At 35.9% G+C, this 15,608-nt stretch overlaps 1 protein-coding gene across 1 annotated transcript in view; it reads left to right on the top strand.

The window, feature by feature from the left end:
* The window catches only part of SNTG2 (syntrophin gamma 2), a 330,881-nt gene that overhangs the window by 224,061 nt on the left and 91,212 nt on the right, over positions 1-15,608 (top strand). The window contains exon 14 of the mRNA XM_071211871.1: positions 7,297-7,503. Coding sequence (XP_071067972.1) covers positions 7,297-7,503 — 207 coding nt within the window. The remainder of the gene's footprint in view (positions 1-7,296; positions 7,504-15,608) is intronic.

Here is a 15,608-nt window from a genome sequence, read left to right as displayed (position 1 = left end):
TGCCCACGACTCTTTCTGGCACTGCTTAATAAGCAAATATTTATTTAGTTTGAAATTATTGAGAATTCTCTTAATGAACGGATCCAAAAAAAAATAGCACGCCTTCCTTCAGTATGATATGGTTCCTAGTGAGAAGCAGTTGGATGCGTTTAAAAGTCGACCGAGATGAGAGTTTAGACCTGCAGAAGAGGCTTGAAACTCAGGCAAATGGAGGAAACTGCTCAACGGGGGGCCCAGGAGTGCATTTGGAGGTGTCTTACAGGTATTTGGCTTACCAGGTGGTTGGTGGTGCACAGGATATCACGGAGAAGGGACATGTAGGTTTAGCCAGTGTTGGAAGCCTTTGGAAGTCAATCCCTTCCAAGAGGTTTGGTTAACATATGGACAGGCAGTTGAGAGATCAGAGACCGAACGTCAGGAGTGAGTAATGTGCTCTGGAGCAAGGCTTTCTTTTGAGCTGCCCTAAAAAACCCCTAAAAGCAAGCCCTAACCAGGTTAAAAGGGAAGGAGAGTTGGAAGTTTGTGTCCTTCCAACCGAGGAGCTTTTACTTGTACTGGGAAAATCTCAGCCGAGGGATGATTTCTTCAAACAGCATAACAACCTGTAAAAGTATGCAAATAAAGGAGAAATACATGCAGGTAAAATGAACATTTTAAAATATGCAATTTTTAGTAATTTTTGCCTGAAAATTTGTGCCTGAAGAGACATGAATCAAAATTTAGAAGTTTATTAATGAAAGGTTACCTTGTTCAGTTCTTTGAAGTGAAAATATTCTTGAAAATAATTCTTACCCAATTTATAGTTGTTTTAAATTTATGTCTAGAATTTTACATGTTCAATGGAAATACATGAAAGTATTCATAATACATAAAATCCCATAATAATATAATAAAAATGGTAAATAAATTCACTTCCAGTTCTTGAGAACAGATTCGTTTGGATATATATTCTGCATTTTATTTTTACCGTTAAGTAATGAAAGAAATGAAAAGAAAAAAACAAAGACCCAATGAATTTAAGTAGAGGCTCAACACTACAGATTTTAATGAACAATAGTAAAAATAATATTACCTAATGATTACAAAGTGAATGCCAGTGTGCTAACCACATTTATAGAAAAAATATTGAATGAAAATAGAGTTAAATATTAATTATGGTTCTCTCTGTTTACTGGTTTGCCGGTTATTTTTGTTTTCCATGTTTAAACTTATATATTTTCTAAATTATCTATAACGTGAATGGATAATTTTCAAAATGCTAAATATAAATGTTATAAATTTATGTTAAAACGAATAACCTGGTAACATAATGCATAACACCTCATTAATCAAAATTCCTCAAAAGGAGTCATGGAAGAATTTTTAAATCTCTTTTCTTTATTTTGTATAAGCACCTCATTATCCCAATCTAGAATTTTTCCCCCATGTTATTTATATGGCTACTCATTCTGTACATCTGAGATGGTCTTTTGGCATTTGGATGTCTTTGAAGGGTTGTTATATTTGATAAGTGTGGTTCATTAATAAACTATAAAGTTACCTCTTTTTTATATCCCCTCCACCTTACTTTCCCAGGCATATTGAAAAAAAAATCAATAAACATGCTATGAAATGATTATGAAATCATGGAATTACCCAGGAAAAAGGCTACAGCAAAGGCATTTTATTCATTATAGAAATAGAAAATAATAACAAACCTAGAGTAGTCAACATTTTTTTTAAAGTGGATTGAATTTTGTGAGTTGAATTTCCTATTTGGAAGTCTTAAAATAGGATCTTGGAGAATAACTCCTATTTTATACACCTTTCATTGTTTATATTAATCTTTTAGCACATATGAATTTAAAATTATATACATAAATTTCACTTTGCATAAGTGAAAATAAATGTACAATTATCATAAAAATTAGTCCTTTTTGGTATTGAAAGAGTTTTTGGTTTGTTTTCATAATCATCATTTCATAGGTGAGAAATCAAATCTTGGAGTTGTGATTGTTTTTCTAGGATGCTTTCTCCTCTCTAAAAGGTACATTTTTCAACTATTAAAATTATGTGTTCCATATTTTAGCACTCACCATGAAAGAGATGAGAAAATTGCATCAATCTGTGTCTTGATTGCAATCAAGACTTAAATTAGAAACAGCCTCCATATAATCTATACGCAAAACACCATTTAACAGTGAGGACCATCCTATATGAAAGCAAATGGTTATTTTCTCACAACATAAAAAATTCAATTTTAAAAGTTTCAGGAAAATTACATTTCTAATACGATTGGCAGAGGATTTTAATAGCAGCTGTGTTTTATTGAATGCTTACACTGGAGCTATGCTAAGCAGTTCATTTACTGTACCTCAGTTAATCCCTTCACCACCCTGTCTGTTAATCCTTATTGCCTCCATGTTATACCTAAGAACTCTGCAGCACCGAGTGGGAAGGTAACTTGCTCTAGCCTCGCTGGTAGGCAGGATGGGACCAGGTTTGCCTGATTTCAAAGCCCACCTTAAATCCTGTTCTGTTTCACTTGTTAGAAACACTAGTGTTCTTTGAATCTGTCTGAAATATATATTGAGAGCTCTGTCACATGCCCTCCAGCAATCTTTAAAGAAGTGCTTTTTGGATAATTAGAAAACGGAGTGCAAGAATTCCTAAATGATTTTCCTAAAGTCACTTATTGACTATTTGCAGCAAACCATTGACCTTTATCTTTGTAACTGCTCTGATTTTTAAGTCACATTGACACATTGCAATCCAAAGAACTGAGTTGTTGTTTCAAAAAAGAGCTATAGGAAATATCTGGGGAAATGAGCTATACATGAATCATTAATTTCATTTATTACACATAATTTTTTTGTGAAGCTAAATAGTTTGAATTTTAGGAAATAATATCATTACCTCTGTGAAATCCTTCAGAGCTCTTTCATGGGAATTCTCAAGTTGTTCAAAACTGTTTTTAATTGCTATTACTTGCTCCTGAATATAAAATGTAGCTTACTGGTTTGTCAGTTCAAATAACGAGTCATAAAAATTTCCCTTTTATGGTCACTTCTCCTCAGAATTCGTTCTGAATAAATCATTCAAAAGACTCAAAGCTGTAAGTATGAAAATATTTAGTGACCTATTCTATGTTAGTGAATATTTAAAGAATTATGAAAACACCATTGAGAAATATTTAAATATAATATAATATAAATATTCTACAATCCTATTACAAGTTTATATAATTTTGTATACAACTAGAGAATGTATGGAAGGAACTATGAAAAAAAAACAATAAATGAGATAACAAAAAGGTAGAGTAATAGAATTACTTCTCCTTTAAATTTCCTTTATTGTTTTTTTTTAAAAGATTTTATTTATTTATTTTTTCTCTCCCCTTCCCCCCTCCCGGCTGTCTGTTCTCTGTGTCTATTTGCTGCGTCGTCTTTGTCCGCTTCTGTTGTTGTCAGCAGCACGGGAATCTGTGTTTCTTTTTGTTGCATCATCTTGTTGTGTCAGCTGCCCGTGTGTGCAGTGCCATTCCTGGGCAGGCTGCACTTTCTTTCACGCTGGGTGGCTCTCCTTATAGGGCACACTCCTTGCGCGTGGGGCTCCCCTACCTGGGGGACACCCCTGCGTGGCAGGGCACTCCTTGCACGCATCAGCACTGCGCATGGGCCAGCTCCACACAGGTCAAGGAGGCCCGGGGTTTGAACCGCGGACCTCCCATGTGGTAGACGGACGCCCTAACCACTGGGCCAAGTCCCCTGCCTCCTTTATTGTTAATGTAAGTGTTCCATAATCTAAAAATACAAGTAAGAAAAATATCCAGGTAATTTTTAAATGTCTGTTGTTATTTTCCACAGAAGTCAACATAAGATGGTTTCTGTATTCTCACAGTCTTGGACAGGGAGGACATCAGTTTTTAACAAGGGGGTCAGCTGGAAATATTAATGCTAGATAGTATGACAGCTTATTTTGTCAGGAAGTCAGTTAGCTGAATATTATACATCAAATTTAAATCTGTACTATCATTCAGCATTGCCTTAAAGGCTGTTTGTGTTTTATGTATGGGAATACATAATGGACATTAATATTAATTAAGCATGCATGTAACATATACTTTATCTGCTCTGTCATTTAAAGTTCATGGTGAACTTTTTGTTATCACTTCATTTTATAGATCGAAAATTGAGGTTCAGAGAAATGAAATAAATTGCTCAAGGTCAAGCAAATTCTTATTTGCTAATAATTGACAAAGGTAGTTCTCAAGTCTTACCTGTTTGACTCCAAAACCTGTTTTCTCTCTATTCAAATACACAATTCTCCAACTATAATCACTGCTAGGAAGAAGATAATTAGTCATTTAGCCTGTATGCGTCAATCACACGTAAGCACCTTTTAATAGTTCTGAATATCAATTTTTGACACTTATGTACAATTGATACACATTATGAGCTTATTTTTGGGGGGAAAAATTAAATAAAATAATTGCTTAAAAGTTAGGTTAATGACTGATACATTAGTATTCTTGGTTTCTGACATGAATCATGTTTTTTGAATAGGTTCTGCACAGCCCAACCTGAGGTAAAAGGTCTGAGATTTTCCAAAATTAAGATACAATCTCTGGACTCAGAGTACACTGGGATTAGGAAAGTATATACCATTCACCCACAAACACCCATTCTTACATATATTCAAGGTTTCTTACAAAAACCTGCATGGGTTTAGCAGTCGTCCAAATGGTTTCATTTGAAATATGCTTACTTTTCTAGGTTCATGTCTGTAAGTAAAAACAACTTCTGGTTGTCTAGAATGGACACACCTCAGTATCCATTCCCTTTTCTTGTGCCCTGTGAGACAGGTCTGTAAGATTCCACTCTGATTTCTCCATGCTTCTTGTCATCTAAAAAAGAAAAGATTCCTTTTTATATAATACTTTAATTAAAAATTCTTATAAAGCTTTTAAAATGTAACACTAGAAAGGTCTTAAGTTCCTTATAATGGGGGGAAAGGCATATCACTAGTTTGAGATTAAGATGTATGATTCTCATTGTAAAATATCACTGTGTATGTATGTGTATAGTATGTGCTGCTAAACAGAGAAGGCTTGTAGAAGGGCATGCATTAAACAGAAGTTTGGTAGTTTATTATAAACCTAAGAGGAAAAACCCAGATTTTGTATTTTTCATAATTGTGCATTAACTTTTGACATTAATATATTTTATTATAAGCATGAAGAGTTGTGAAATTTCATTTCAGTCATTTCCTTCTTGAGGTGAAGTTGCTGTTCTATGTTCCAATTTTGTATAGACCTGCCTCACTTCTAAATGGTCTTGACTCCCTCGTTCCATTTGTTTGTTTGTATTTGAAGTCAAAGAAAAATGAGTGTTTTTCAAATCTGTCCTCATTTTTGTGTTGAATAACACTTCTACTTTATAAGAAGAGATATTCTTGCTCTTCATCATTTTTCTCAATCGGTTCTTTTTTTCCTTTAAATGATTGTCTGCATTAGGTTTTTTATTCTTTTTATTTTTCTCCCATTTAGAAAAGCTTACATCCGTACACTTATAGGAGATTGAATCTGTATTTACCATTCCAGCCTTCATTATATGCAGTGATTGTCATGCATAACTACAATGCACTTTAGGGAAAAAATAAACTTCTTTATGTTTCTTCAAGATTTAATTGAACATACAGCAGTTTGTTTATTTATTTATTAGGAGATACTGAGAATCAAACCCAGGACCTTGTACATGGAAAGCAGGTGCTCAACTACTGAGCTATATTTGCTCCCCCCATAGCAGTGCATTTATATATACCAGTTTCCTAAAGAACTTGAAATGCTTGCAATTCCCCTCCCCTGAAAATATTTAAGAGCCAATTAAACTATGAAAGAACTAGAAAATTATCTATTTTTCATGTTATTATGTTCCTGAGAAAATCTGACCTCTGTAGTTGTGCATGTTTAATGCAAGTCCAAAGAGTACCTGTAGCATGGAGGGAAAGTAAAAAATTATAATAAAGTTCTAGTCAAATAATTAAAAAAGAATGTAAGAATGGATTGTATATGGCTTGATCCAATGTCAAAAGTTAATAAAAATATCTCAAAATCAAACATGAAGGTACAACCTGTGGACAGCTTTCCATTCCTTGCTTCTACTATAGATTGAGCTGGAGGCAGACATCACTCTACATCAGTCCATTTAGAAACTTTGACAGAGGAGTCCACCCTCATTGCCTTTCACAGTGAAGCAGTGTCCCAATGCAATGCTTGGTGTAGGCTCTTCGGGGTATATTTATGGAACAAATGAATTAATGAGTGAAACGAAGACTGAAATAAATAGATGAGACAGAAAGAAAGAGAAAGATCAGCTGGGCATAGATTCTACTTATATCATGTTCCACACCATTGATCTGCTGACTAACTGAGGACACCAAGTCTTTGGCTATACCTAACTTTGAGACAAATGAATCCTAACATTGGGCTGCTACTTAGATGCATTTGTAAAAGACTAAAGCAACAAAGGGGTGAACGATCCCTGCATGCTTGGTGCACTGCTGTGTTCACACAGAGTTGAGAATTGCCATTGTAATTAACAAGGCAAATCCATGATTCATAGATGTTCTGCATTTTGTTTGCATTTCTGGTTAAATTATTAACCAGAAAATGAATAAAAGTATTTTGGTGGCTTTTTTTTTTCATCTTGTTTGTTTTTGTTTTTTTTTTAACCTTTGCTTTAGAAAATATTTATTCTATTTTGGTCTGTATGTTTAGGTTAATGTAATTGAATTTTGGATGACTTAAGTGTCTAGCAATGCTTTAGAGATATTCTGAGCTCTAAGTCCTTTTATTCAGCACAATAAACATGCTAGCTGAGGAAGAACCAAATAATTCTGTAGGAACTCTCAGGCATAGATAAAATGTTTAATTATAGTTTATGTTGTTTTTGCTGTTTCTTTGTTTTCAGGTGAACAAGAGCTTGTGTTCTCATGAATTTTCACTTTTTCTTTAACATCAAACATAGGGAAGAAAAAAAGTGATTACCAGTATTCCTAGTGAAAGGAATTTAGAATAATTCTTAGTTGGAATTTATTTACAAATATACACATATGGGCCCATTTCCACACCAGTTTTCCCCAAGAAAGACCCTCTTTTCCTGCATTTGTGTCTGTGACCAGGAGGATAGCACGGTTCACCAACCTAAGTCTGTCCACTCCTTGTAGCAACATCCATAAAATGGAGGGATTGGTTTTCTCAGTCTCTGAACTGCCTTCCATCTCTAATATCTTTTCAATCCATGCTTTATTTTTCAGTTGTGGCTTACTGATGACTACTGGTTGCAAGCAAACTTATATCTGGGTCTTCAAGACTTTGATTTTGAAGACCAGAGGCCATATTGCTTCAGTGTCATGGTTGGCCATGGGAAGAGTCACTTTTTCAATGTGGAACTTGGGAGTGAGTTAGCTGTTTGGGAGAAGTCATTCCAAAGAGCTACTTTCATGGAAGTTCAAAGAACTGGGGTAAGTAATTCATATTTTTATCACTTTAAATGTACTATAATACTGAAAACATAGCAATTAGAGTGTGTGACAACTTATTTCAGAAAAAATATGAGTCTTCAAAAGTTTAGCATGTCTTACATGAGTCATCATGTTCAAAATAATCTTTCTACTCAGTATTCTTTGAACTAGTAAAGGAGAAAAAATGAGACAGATTATGTTACATCTATACTTCCATCTATATATATATTTAATGTGAAGAAAAAGACTAAAATACCTTCCAGCCAGGAACTCAATGTATGTTATACCTGTATTCCTAATATAGGTGCATAAAGGATGAAACTTCTCATAGACTCTGTTTACAGGTGACAAAGCATCTCACTTGCAAGTGAATAAAAAAATAAAGTTATGGAACCTGTATGTTTGTAATATTTTAAAGCACTTAATGGTTCTTCCTCTCAAACTTAATTTTCCGAAGGAATGGATGTATATCTGACTTGCTTTTCCCTCTTTGATGACAGCAAATAAATCACTCACAAATTTGAATGTATGTCAAATGAACGGATAAGGAAGAATATATTATATTCCTCATCCTAATAGTGAGATCCCCTTCATTGGGAAATATGTACTGATAGAAATAGGAGTGACAGAAAATAAATGAAATAAGTGCATCACAGAGGGGATTTAATTCCACCTGAAAGTTCTGACTTCTTTCCTGGCCTAATGTCATGAACTTATAGAGAAGGATTTAGTGAATAATGATGGGTATACCATTAAAAAATATTTTTGAATGTGAAAAGAGTCTGTATTATCATTTATCTCTCCTTCAGGCTGTTAAAATTTACAAAGGCTCCTTGATGTGATGTGCTAAGAGGCATCCCTTTCACTTGGTAATGTACACTGAAATCTATTAGTCCACATAATGATGTTACACACAGTCATTCACAGAATCTAAATGTCAAGGTTTCTTCCCAGTCCACTGTGATCTTCTCCATTAGTTGGACTTCATTAATTGTAATTATGATTGATTCCTAATGCTTAGCATAACCTTTATATCAGAGGAATCCAATTCATTTAACCATTGCCTATCAGTTGTTGGAAGGAAAGTACATCTCAGGGACTAATTTAAATATATAATACCTCTCAGCCACTTAGAAATCTTCAATACAGTGAGTGTAAATTACTAGAAGACAAAAGAGTGTATTTTGGATGAGGTGAACTTAATGTGTACTTTTTTTTCTGATGACAGCAGTAATCATTATATATTTAATTTAGAAAACAGAGAAATAGAAAGCACCATACATTTTGGTGCAGGGGCCATGCTAATCCTCTCTATACTGTTCCAGTTTGTGCTCCTAAACGTGAGTGATTGGGGTGATATTTAAGTGAGTTTAAAGGAAGGTGACAAACAACTAAGAGATGATATCCTTAATAAGTTAAATCATAAAGTCCTAGAACTGGAAGGAAGCAGAAAGGTAATTTCATCCAGTACCCACCCACAACAAGATGAGTGTCTGACTCATCCTAGGTGTATACATGTTTACTTGACTTTCTTCATGAATAGAACTTTTCTCTCAGAAGTGCAATGGCCAAGCATTTCTGCCTTGTGTTCATTGTTTTTGTTGATCTGAAAGAAGGAGAAGGAGAAAGAGAATGAAGAATAAAGAAGAAGAAGGAGAAAGAAGAAGAAAGCAGCAGCAGAAGAACAAAATGGGCAGGAGGAGAGTTGGAGGCTTTAATAGTTAAGGAAGCCTTCCTAGAGAAAGTAGTTAGTCCCTTCCAAAAATTGTTTTTTGTTCATTTGATGTTTTTGTCTGTTTGTTTTTCGTGTGGAAAGCACAGAGAAGACATTCCTATTAGAGAGAATTGAATGAAGTCAATGAGGTGTTCAATAGAATGGCAGATCTGAAATTTGGATTAGGACTTAGGGGGCAGAAATCGCCCAAGTGCACTTTTTAAAAAGCATTTTTATTAATCCATGTTTTTTATTATGATTATCTTTCCTGGGTGATGGTGGCAAAAATTAGTGGCTCCATACATTAAAATGCCAGAAAAAATTGTTGAGACAGTAAGTGGACATTTTCATTTACTTATTATTTCTCCAAAACTGAGCTGACATGGAATTGTAATGGTCTTCCTCACCCAGTGTCACCATGTATTGAATAATTGCTAGGTGTCATGGTGTTTTACATGTATCAACTCATCAAATCTTCACAGCTGAGAAGCGTGGGTGGTCTCCTAAGCAAAGGGTTAAAAAGTCATCCAAGATCTCCCTCTGTATTATATTCCCAAATCTACCCTCTCCACTTCTCACTTATGACTCCTGTTTCTAAGTAATAACCCTGCAGCATTTCCACTTGCATCTTTTTCACCTAGTGTCCTAAAGTACCAGGAAATCTGTTACTAATTTCTTGGAAAGAGGATATCATCAGAATTAGTCAGATGGCTCAATCCTGGCCTTACCACTTTCTCACTCCATGAATTTAGACATTTTTCTCCAAAACTCCATTATTTAATCTTCAAATTAAGGATTATATACACATCATAGAGTAGTTATAAAAATTACACTTATTGTTAATGCACAGCCTACTGTGCATTTGACACATGTTGTTGTTGTTGTTGTTGTTTTAATATATCTGAGATGGAACTGTTGTAGGTTTTTTGTTTCATTTCCCTAATGAGAAAATTAATAGCAATAAGGGCTAAGTGACTTTTCCATGATACCTTACCTTGATAGTCTACCTTAAGAAATTCTATCTTGAAAGTCGTATTCTTTCTACTAAATTTCATGCTGCCTCCATGGAAAAATAAATGAAATAAGAGTGTGTGAAATCATCTAACACAGTTACTGGCATACTTCAGGCACTCAATAAGGAATTCCCTTCTTCTTGATTGATTAGTAATATTGACTTTCTTTTCTCCATCTTCCATTTCTATTCTGCTTGTTTCAATAGTTTTTTACCTTTATTTCCCAATCCAAGATTCACAATTTAAATATCTAACATGATGTAAATATTTACTGTGTTTAGGACATTGATTTTTCTTTACTAAGTGTGGCAGGGTGTGGACTGTACATTCACTAACTTATTCATTATTCTCCATAAGGATTTCTGAAACAAGGTTCTCTATACTCTTTATAACATATGTCATCAGGATCCCATGGCAAAGTAGACTTTCTGTGTTTCCAAATTCAACAGCAGTTGAAAGTGCTATGAGTTATTCTCGTGGGTTTTTCACATCTAAGATTGATAGACAAGTTTGCCTCTAAATAGCTCCTTGACCACGGTGAAAAGGGAGGAACACAACATAGGGATTCAAATGAAGCTGTGTGTGAAACAGTGGTTCTCACACTTGACTGCAAGTGAATCAAGATCTTTTGGATGGAACGTGGGAGAGTGTGGGCTATGATGTGGACCATTGACTACGGGGTACAGTGATGTTCAGAGATGTACTTACTGGGTGCAATGGATGTGTCACGATGATGGGAGAGAGTGTTGCTGTGGGGCGAGTAGGGGGTGGGGGCGGTGGAGTTGATTGGGACCTCATATTTTTTTAATGTAATTTTTAAAAATAAATAATTTTAATTAAAAAAAATATATGGGTGTTCAAAACCAGCCCCTTCAGGAACTCTGGGTATCTATATATTCTTTTTCAAGTTCCTGGTAGATTCTAATATGTAGCCAGGGTTGACAGCTACTGGTCTAAAATAAAATGTTGAGGATCTTCAGTAAAACCTTGCTTGACTATAGATAATCAGAATCTTCTCCTAGCTGGATATTTCTATTTTTATTCCTCCTTTTCTGATGAGAAAATAAAATAAAAATTTTATTTCACTCATCCCTAGTAAATATTTAATTTTGATTACTAAATGGCTAGTGATGATCTCAATCCCTTATACCATTGGGACCTACAGCCCACATCAGTGGGAAATGAAGCAGAAGTCTCAGCAAAATAATCAGTTATCTTTTAAGATGTACTGATACATGTCCTGTGATCATGTCTGAACAAGAAAGTAGTCTACTGCTTTTAAGAGGGGATTTCATAATATAGCATAACATGGTAATAATAAAAGGGAATTAACTCTAAAAGAAAACTGTATGTCCTGTTCACATCTACCCAGTTTCAAGCATTTTATCAAATTATTACTATATATTAAGGTTGATTTATAAAGTATGTTTAGTGATATTAATATACCAGTGAAAAGGTGATTAGAGGGTCATTTATTTTAAATTGATTTGTCATTTGCACTGGTTCCATATAAAATAGAAATGAAATAAAATCAATGTAGCCAGTCATTATGTAAAAGGAGTACAACTATTATTTGTGAAAATTCAGTACAGTCAAGATTCACTTTGCTTTCCCAGAGCTCATTATCATTCTAATAAGACACCTATCTGATTTCAACTGTGGTTATAAATTATTCATCCCCGGCTATCACCTGAAGATGGAGAAATGTGTAAAAACCATCAGAATACCCCTGCATCTGAGAGATGCGTTGGGGATATTTTCCCTTTAGACATAATAGACCCTTCCCAACCACAGGAGGTGATATGCCAAGGGGTGTCTGAAAAGCAAGGTAGAGAATTTACAGAGGCTTCAGTTTCTCCCATATACCCCTGTTTGCTTTGGAAATGATGCCAAAGCAGATGGAAATGGTACAATTGGGAAAAATACATATGTTCACAAAGACTTAGTTTTAAGTCTCGCTTCAAGCTAGGCAATAATTAAACTTCAGTTTCTCCCAGTCTATGAAGCAGAGAAGACTTTCCCAAAATCAGTATGAATAAAAGGATACGAGTTCAGAGAGCACAGGGCTCCATTCCTTACCCTCGTGCATAGTGTGAAAGGTACCTAATTGTTTCTCTAGAAAACAACCTAAGTCCAGAAATGAAGTAGGAGGGGGAAGGACAGCTACTCATTACAAGGAAGAATACACTAATCTATATATTTAAAGATAGGAAAGAATGATTTGGGAAGAAGTGTGTCCCCTGTTGTCAGAGGCATTCAAACAGAAACCTGCTTGCCGGGGATTTTACAGGGGAAAAGCCTGCACAGAAGGCTGGATTAGCTATCAACCTCTAATATTAGCTCAAGTTGATGAAAGTATTGGCAAAAAAAGTATTTCCATATGACACATGAAAATCTGAAAAACTTTCTTCAGATATGCAAGCCTTTGAAATAGTCTGGCAAAGAAAAAAAATCTGACATTTCTGGTAATATTATATTTATCTATCAAATCAGCACTCTCTTTTATTTGAAGGATTTTGAAATGGAAACTGAGGAATATGAATTTCCATCAACATTTTGATGGAAAAATAAGATGTAACATAATTAACTATTATTAAGTGCTGCTTCTGACACTATTCGAGGGCAAGGACATTGGCTTAGTGTGACTTCTGTCAACCACGCCAACTTTGTGTGCAGCAATTTCCTATTTCAGATGTGATCCTCCACCTCTTGGAATGCCATACCTCTGGCCTTCCCCGCCTATCCCTACCACTTGCTCACCCTTGCACAGACCCTTGGCCTGGCTTATGCCTGCTTATCCATAATGACTCAGCTCACTGTCTCCACCTGCAAGAGTTGTCCATGGCCATCCCCACCCTGAATTAAGTGCCTCTGCTCTGAGCATCTCTGTTTTAACGTCTATCTTCTCCATTCAAGTATTTGTTTCTTGAAGATAGCTCTGTGTCTTATCTATTTTGTTAACCTTAGTACCCACACAGAGCCTAGCATGAGGTAGATGCACACAAAATAATCATAAAGAATAAAGGGAACTGGAAGATGGGGAGAGAGGAAAGCACTGGGAATCAGCTCAACAAAATATTGAACGGGCAGGAACTATGTGAATCAACCACTTGGAAACTTTGGAGTCTAGGGGAACCCCATGCAGCATCCAGGGAGGAGCAGAGGAAGAGGCTGGTAAATGGCGATAAAAATTGGTGATTTTCACCCTCCCTGCAGCAGCCACCACCTCTCTTTCCCCAACCTTCCAACACTGGGGATAGGAGATCTGGCTTCCAGCTCAGCTTGCTGTACCAGGTGGGGACACAAGGAACTCCTCCAAACTCTACCTTTGATCAGTATATCAGCTCCCCAGGGCCTGGCTTTGATGGTGGCCGTTATTCCAGAGCCCCTGGGATAAAGCTGGCAGAGAAACATTAAAGATGGTAACCTTTCTCAGAACTGTGGAAAAGGTGAAAGGGCTGCATTAGCCGAGTTAGTGCTGAATTTTAAAACTGCAGCTTCGAAAGCCTAGAAGAAGGTCCTGGCACACTAGATGGACTCTCCCGTACTAACTCCACAATGTAGCATGGAGCTAACTTGTGCTTCCATTGTGGGTCCCTGGCCCTGCTCCAGAGGGGCAGAGTGGCCCCTGTGTGCATCCTGGGGTACATGTGTATCAGGATAAATCTATCAGGTGGAAGTTGGACAAACGGAGCTAGGGAACTTGCCTTGGGCTTGCCCTCCCAGAGTTTATCCTGAGGGCAGAAAATTTGCTTGCAGATCTCTGGGTCAGCCTGAGAAACAATTATGTGGAATGAGCCTGGGTTAAAGGACTACCTACATTAAATCCCTCTAAAGAGCACCCAGGACAGGGAGCAATTCTGTTTCAAATACATTAGAGGTATGTACACTCAAACACTTGTGGATTAAAAACAGGAAATTCCTGCGACCTCTAGTGAGCCCAGGCCCCAAAGAAGAAAAAGCATCATGGCTCTGGCTCCATGCAGGCTCAGACACAGAGAGGACCCTGCACTTCCCATTTGCCTCAAGTGGATTTACTTAATAGACGAGCTATGCTCTGAAAGAGCCAAACCTGAGCCAATTTGCAACAAGAGTGAAATGTGCTTTTTTGCCTTGGTTTATTTATTTGGTTAGCTCCTGGCATTCAAGCAAATCTATGTTATACTACTAATTGGATACTAACTTAAGGACTAAGTCCCAGAATTAACACTTTAAAATACTAAAATGTACCATGTGCAACAAAAGATTACATGAAAAGCAAGGAAACCAGAAATAATGACCTAGTCAATGGAAAAAGGTAAATATCCAGAATCCATCAATGAAGAAAACCAGATTTTGGACATATTGGGACAGAGACTATAAAATAATCATCTGCAGTATGCTAAAGAATATAAAGGAAAACATGGAGAAATAACTAAAGGATATGAGAAAGACAATGAATAAACAATATGGAACTCTCTCTAGAGGAATACTAGAGTTGAAGAATACAATAACTGAAATAAAAATTTCCCTAGAAAGACTCAACACCAGATTGGAGGTGGCAGAAGAAAGAACCAGTGAACTTGAAGACAAGACAGGCTGAGGACAAGAAAGATAAAAGAATGAAAAGAAGAGAACAAACCGAGCCTTACAGATCTGTGAGATACCATCAAGCATACTTAATTATATGTATTATGGGAGTCCCAGAAGGAGAAAAAAGATAGAAAGCAGGAGAAGGAATATTCAAACAAATAATGGTAGAAAACTTCCCAAATTTAACAATAGGCATAAATATGCACAAACAAGAACCCAATGAAACCCAAACAGGATAAATGGAAAGGCAACTATGACCAGACACACAGTAATTAAATTGTCAAGTGCCAAGGAAAATGACAGGGTTCTGAAAGCTGCAAGAGAACAGTACAGAGGTATGCACAAGGGAAACCCAATAATATTAAGTGCTGAATTCACATCAGAAATCATGAAAGCAAGAAGGCAGTGGTATGAAATATTTAAAGTGCTGAAAGAAAAAAATTGTCAACCAAGAATTTCATATCTGGCAAAACTTTCTTTAAAAATGAGAGATTAAGATATTCCCAAATAAAGAAAACCTGAGGGAATTTGTCTCCACTAGACCTACCCTACAAGCAATACTAAAGGAAGTTCTTCAGACTGAAAGGAAAGAACACTAGACAGTGAATGAAAGCAGCCTGAAAAAATAAAGCCCTCCAGTAAAGGTAACTATAAGGAATTATAAATGCCAGTGCCATTGTATTGTATTGTTTGTTATGTTCATCTACTACTTGCTTCAGACAGGAGCTGAAATGCAAATGCATAAAAAGTATGAAAAGTTGATGGTTTTAGACATTTGATTGGCAAAGACATAATTTGTAGAAAGT

Source organism: Dasypus novemcinctus, chromosome 25 (genome assembly GCF_030445035.2).
Source record: "Dasypus novemcinctus isolate mDasNov1 chromosome 25, mDasNov1.1.hap2, whole genome shotgun sequence".
Classification (NCBI taxonomy): Eukaryota; Metazoa; Chordata; class Mammalia; order Cingulata; family Dasypodidae; genus Dasypus; species Dasypus novemcinctus.
The sequence above is the reverse complement of the archived record's forward strand: the minus strand, read 5'-3'. Positions and strand labels throughout refer to the sequence as shown.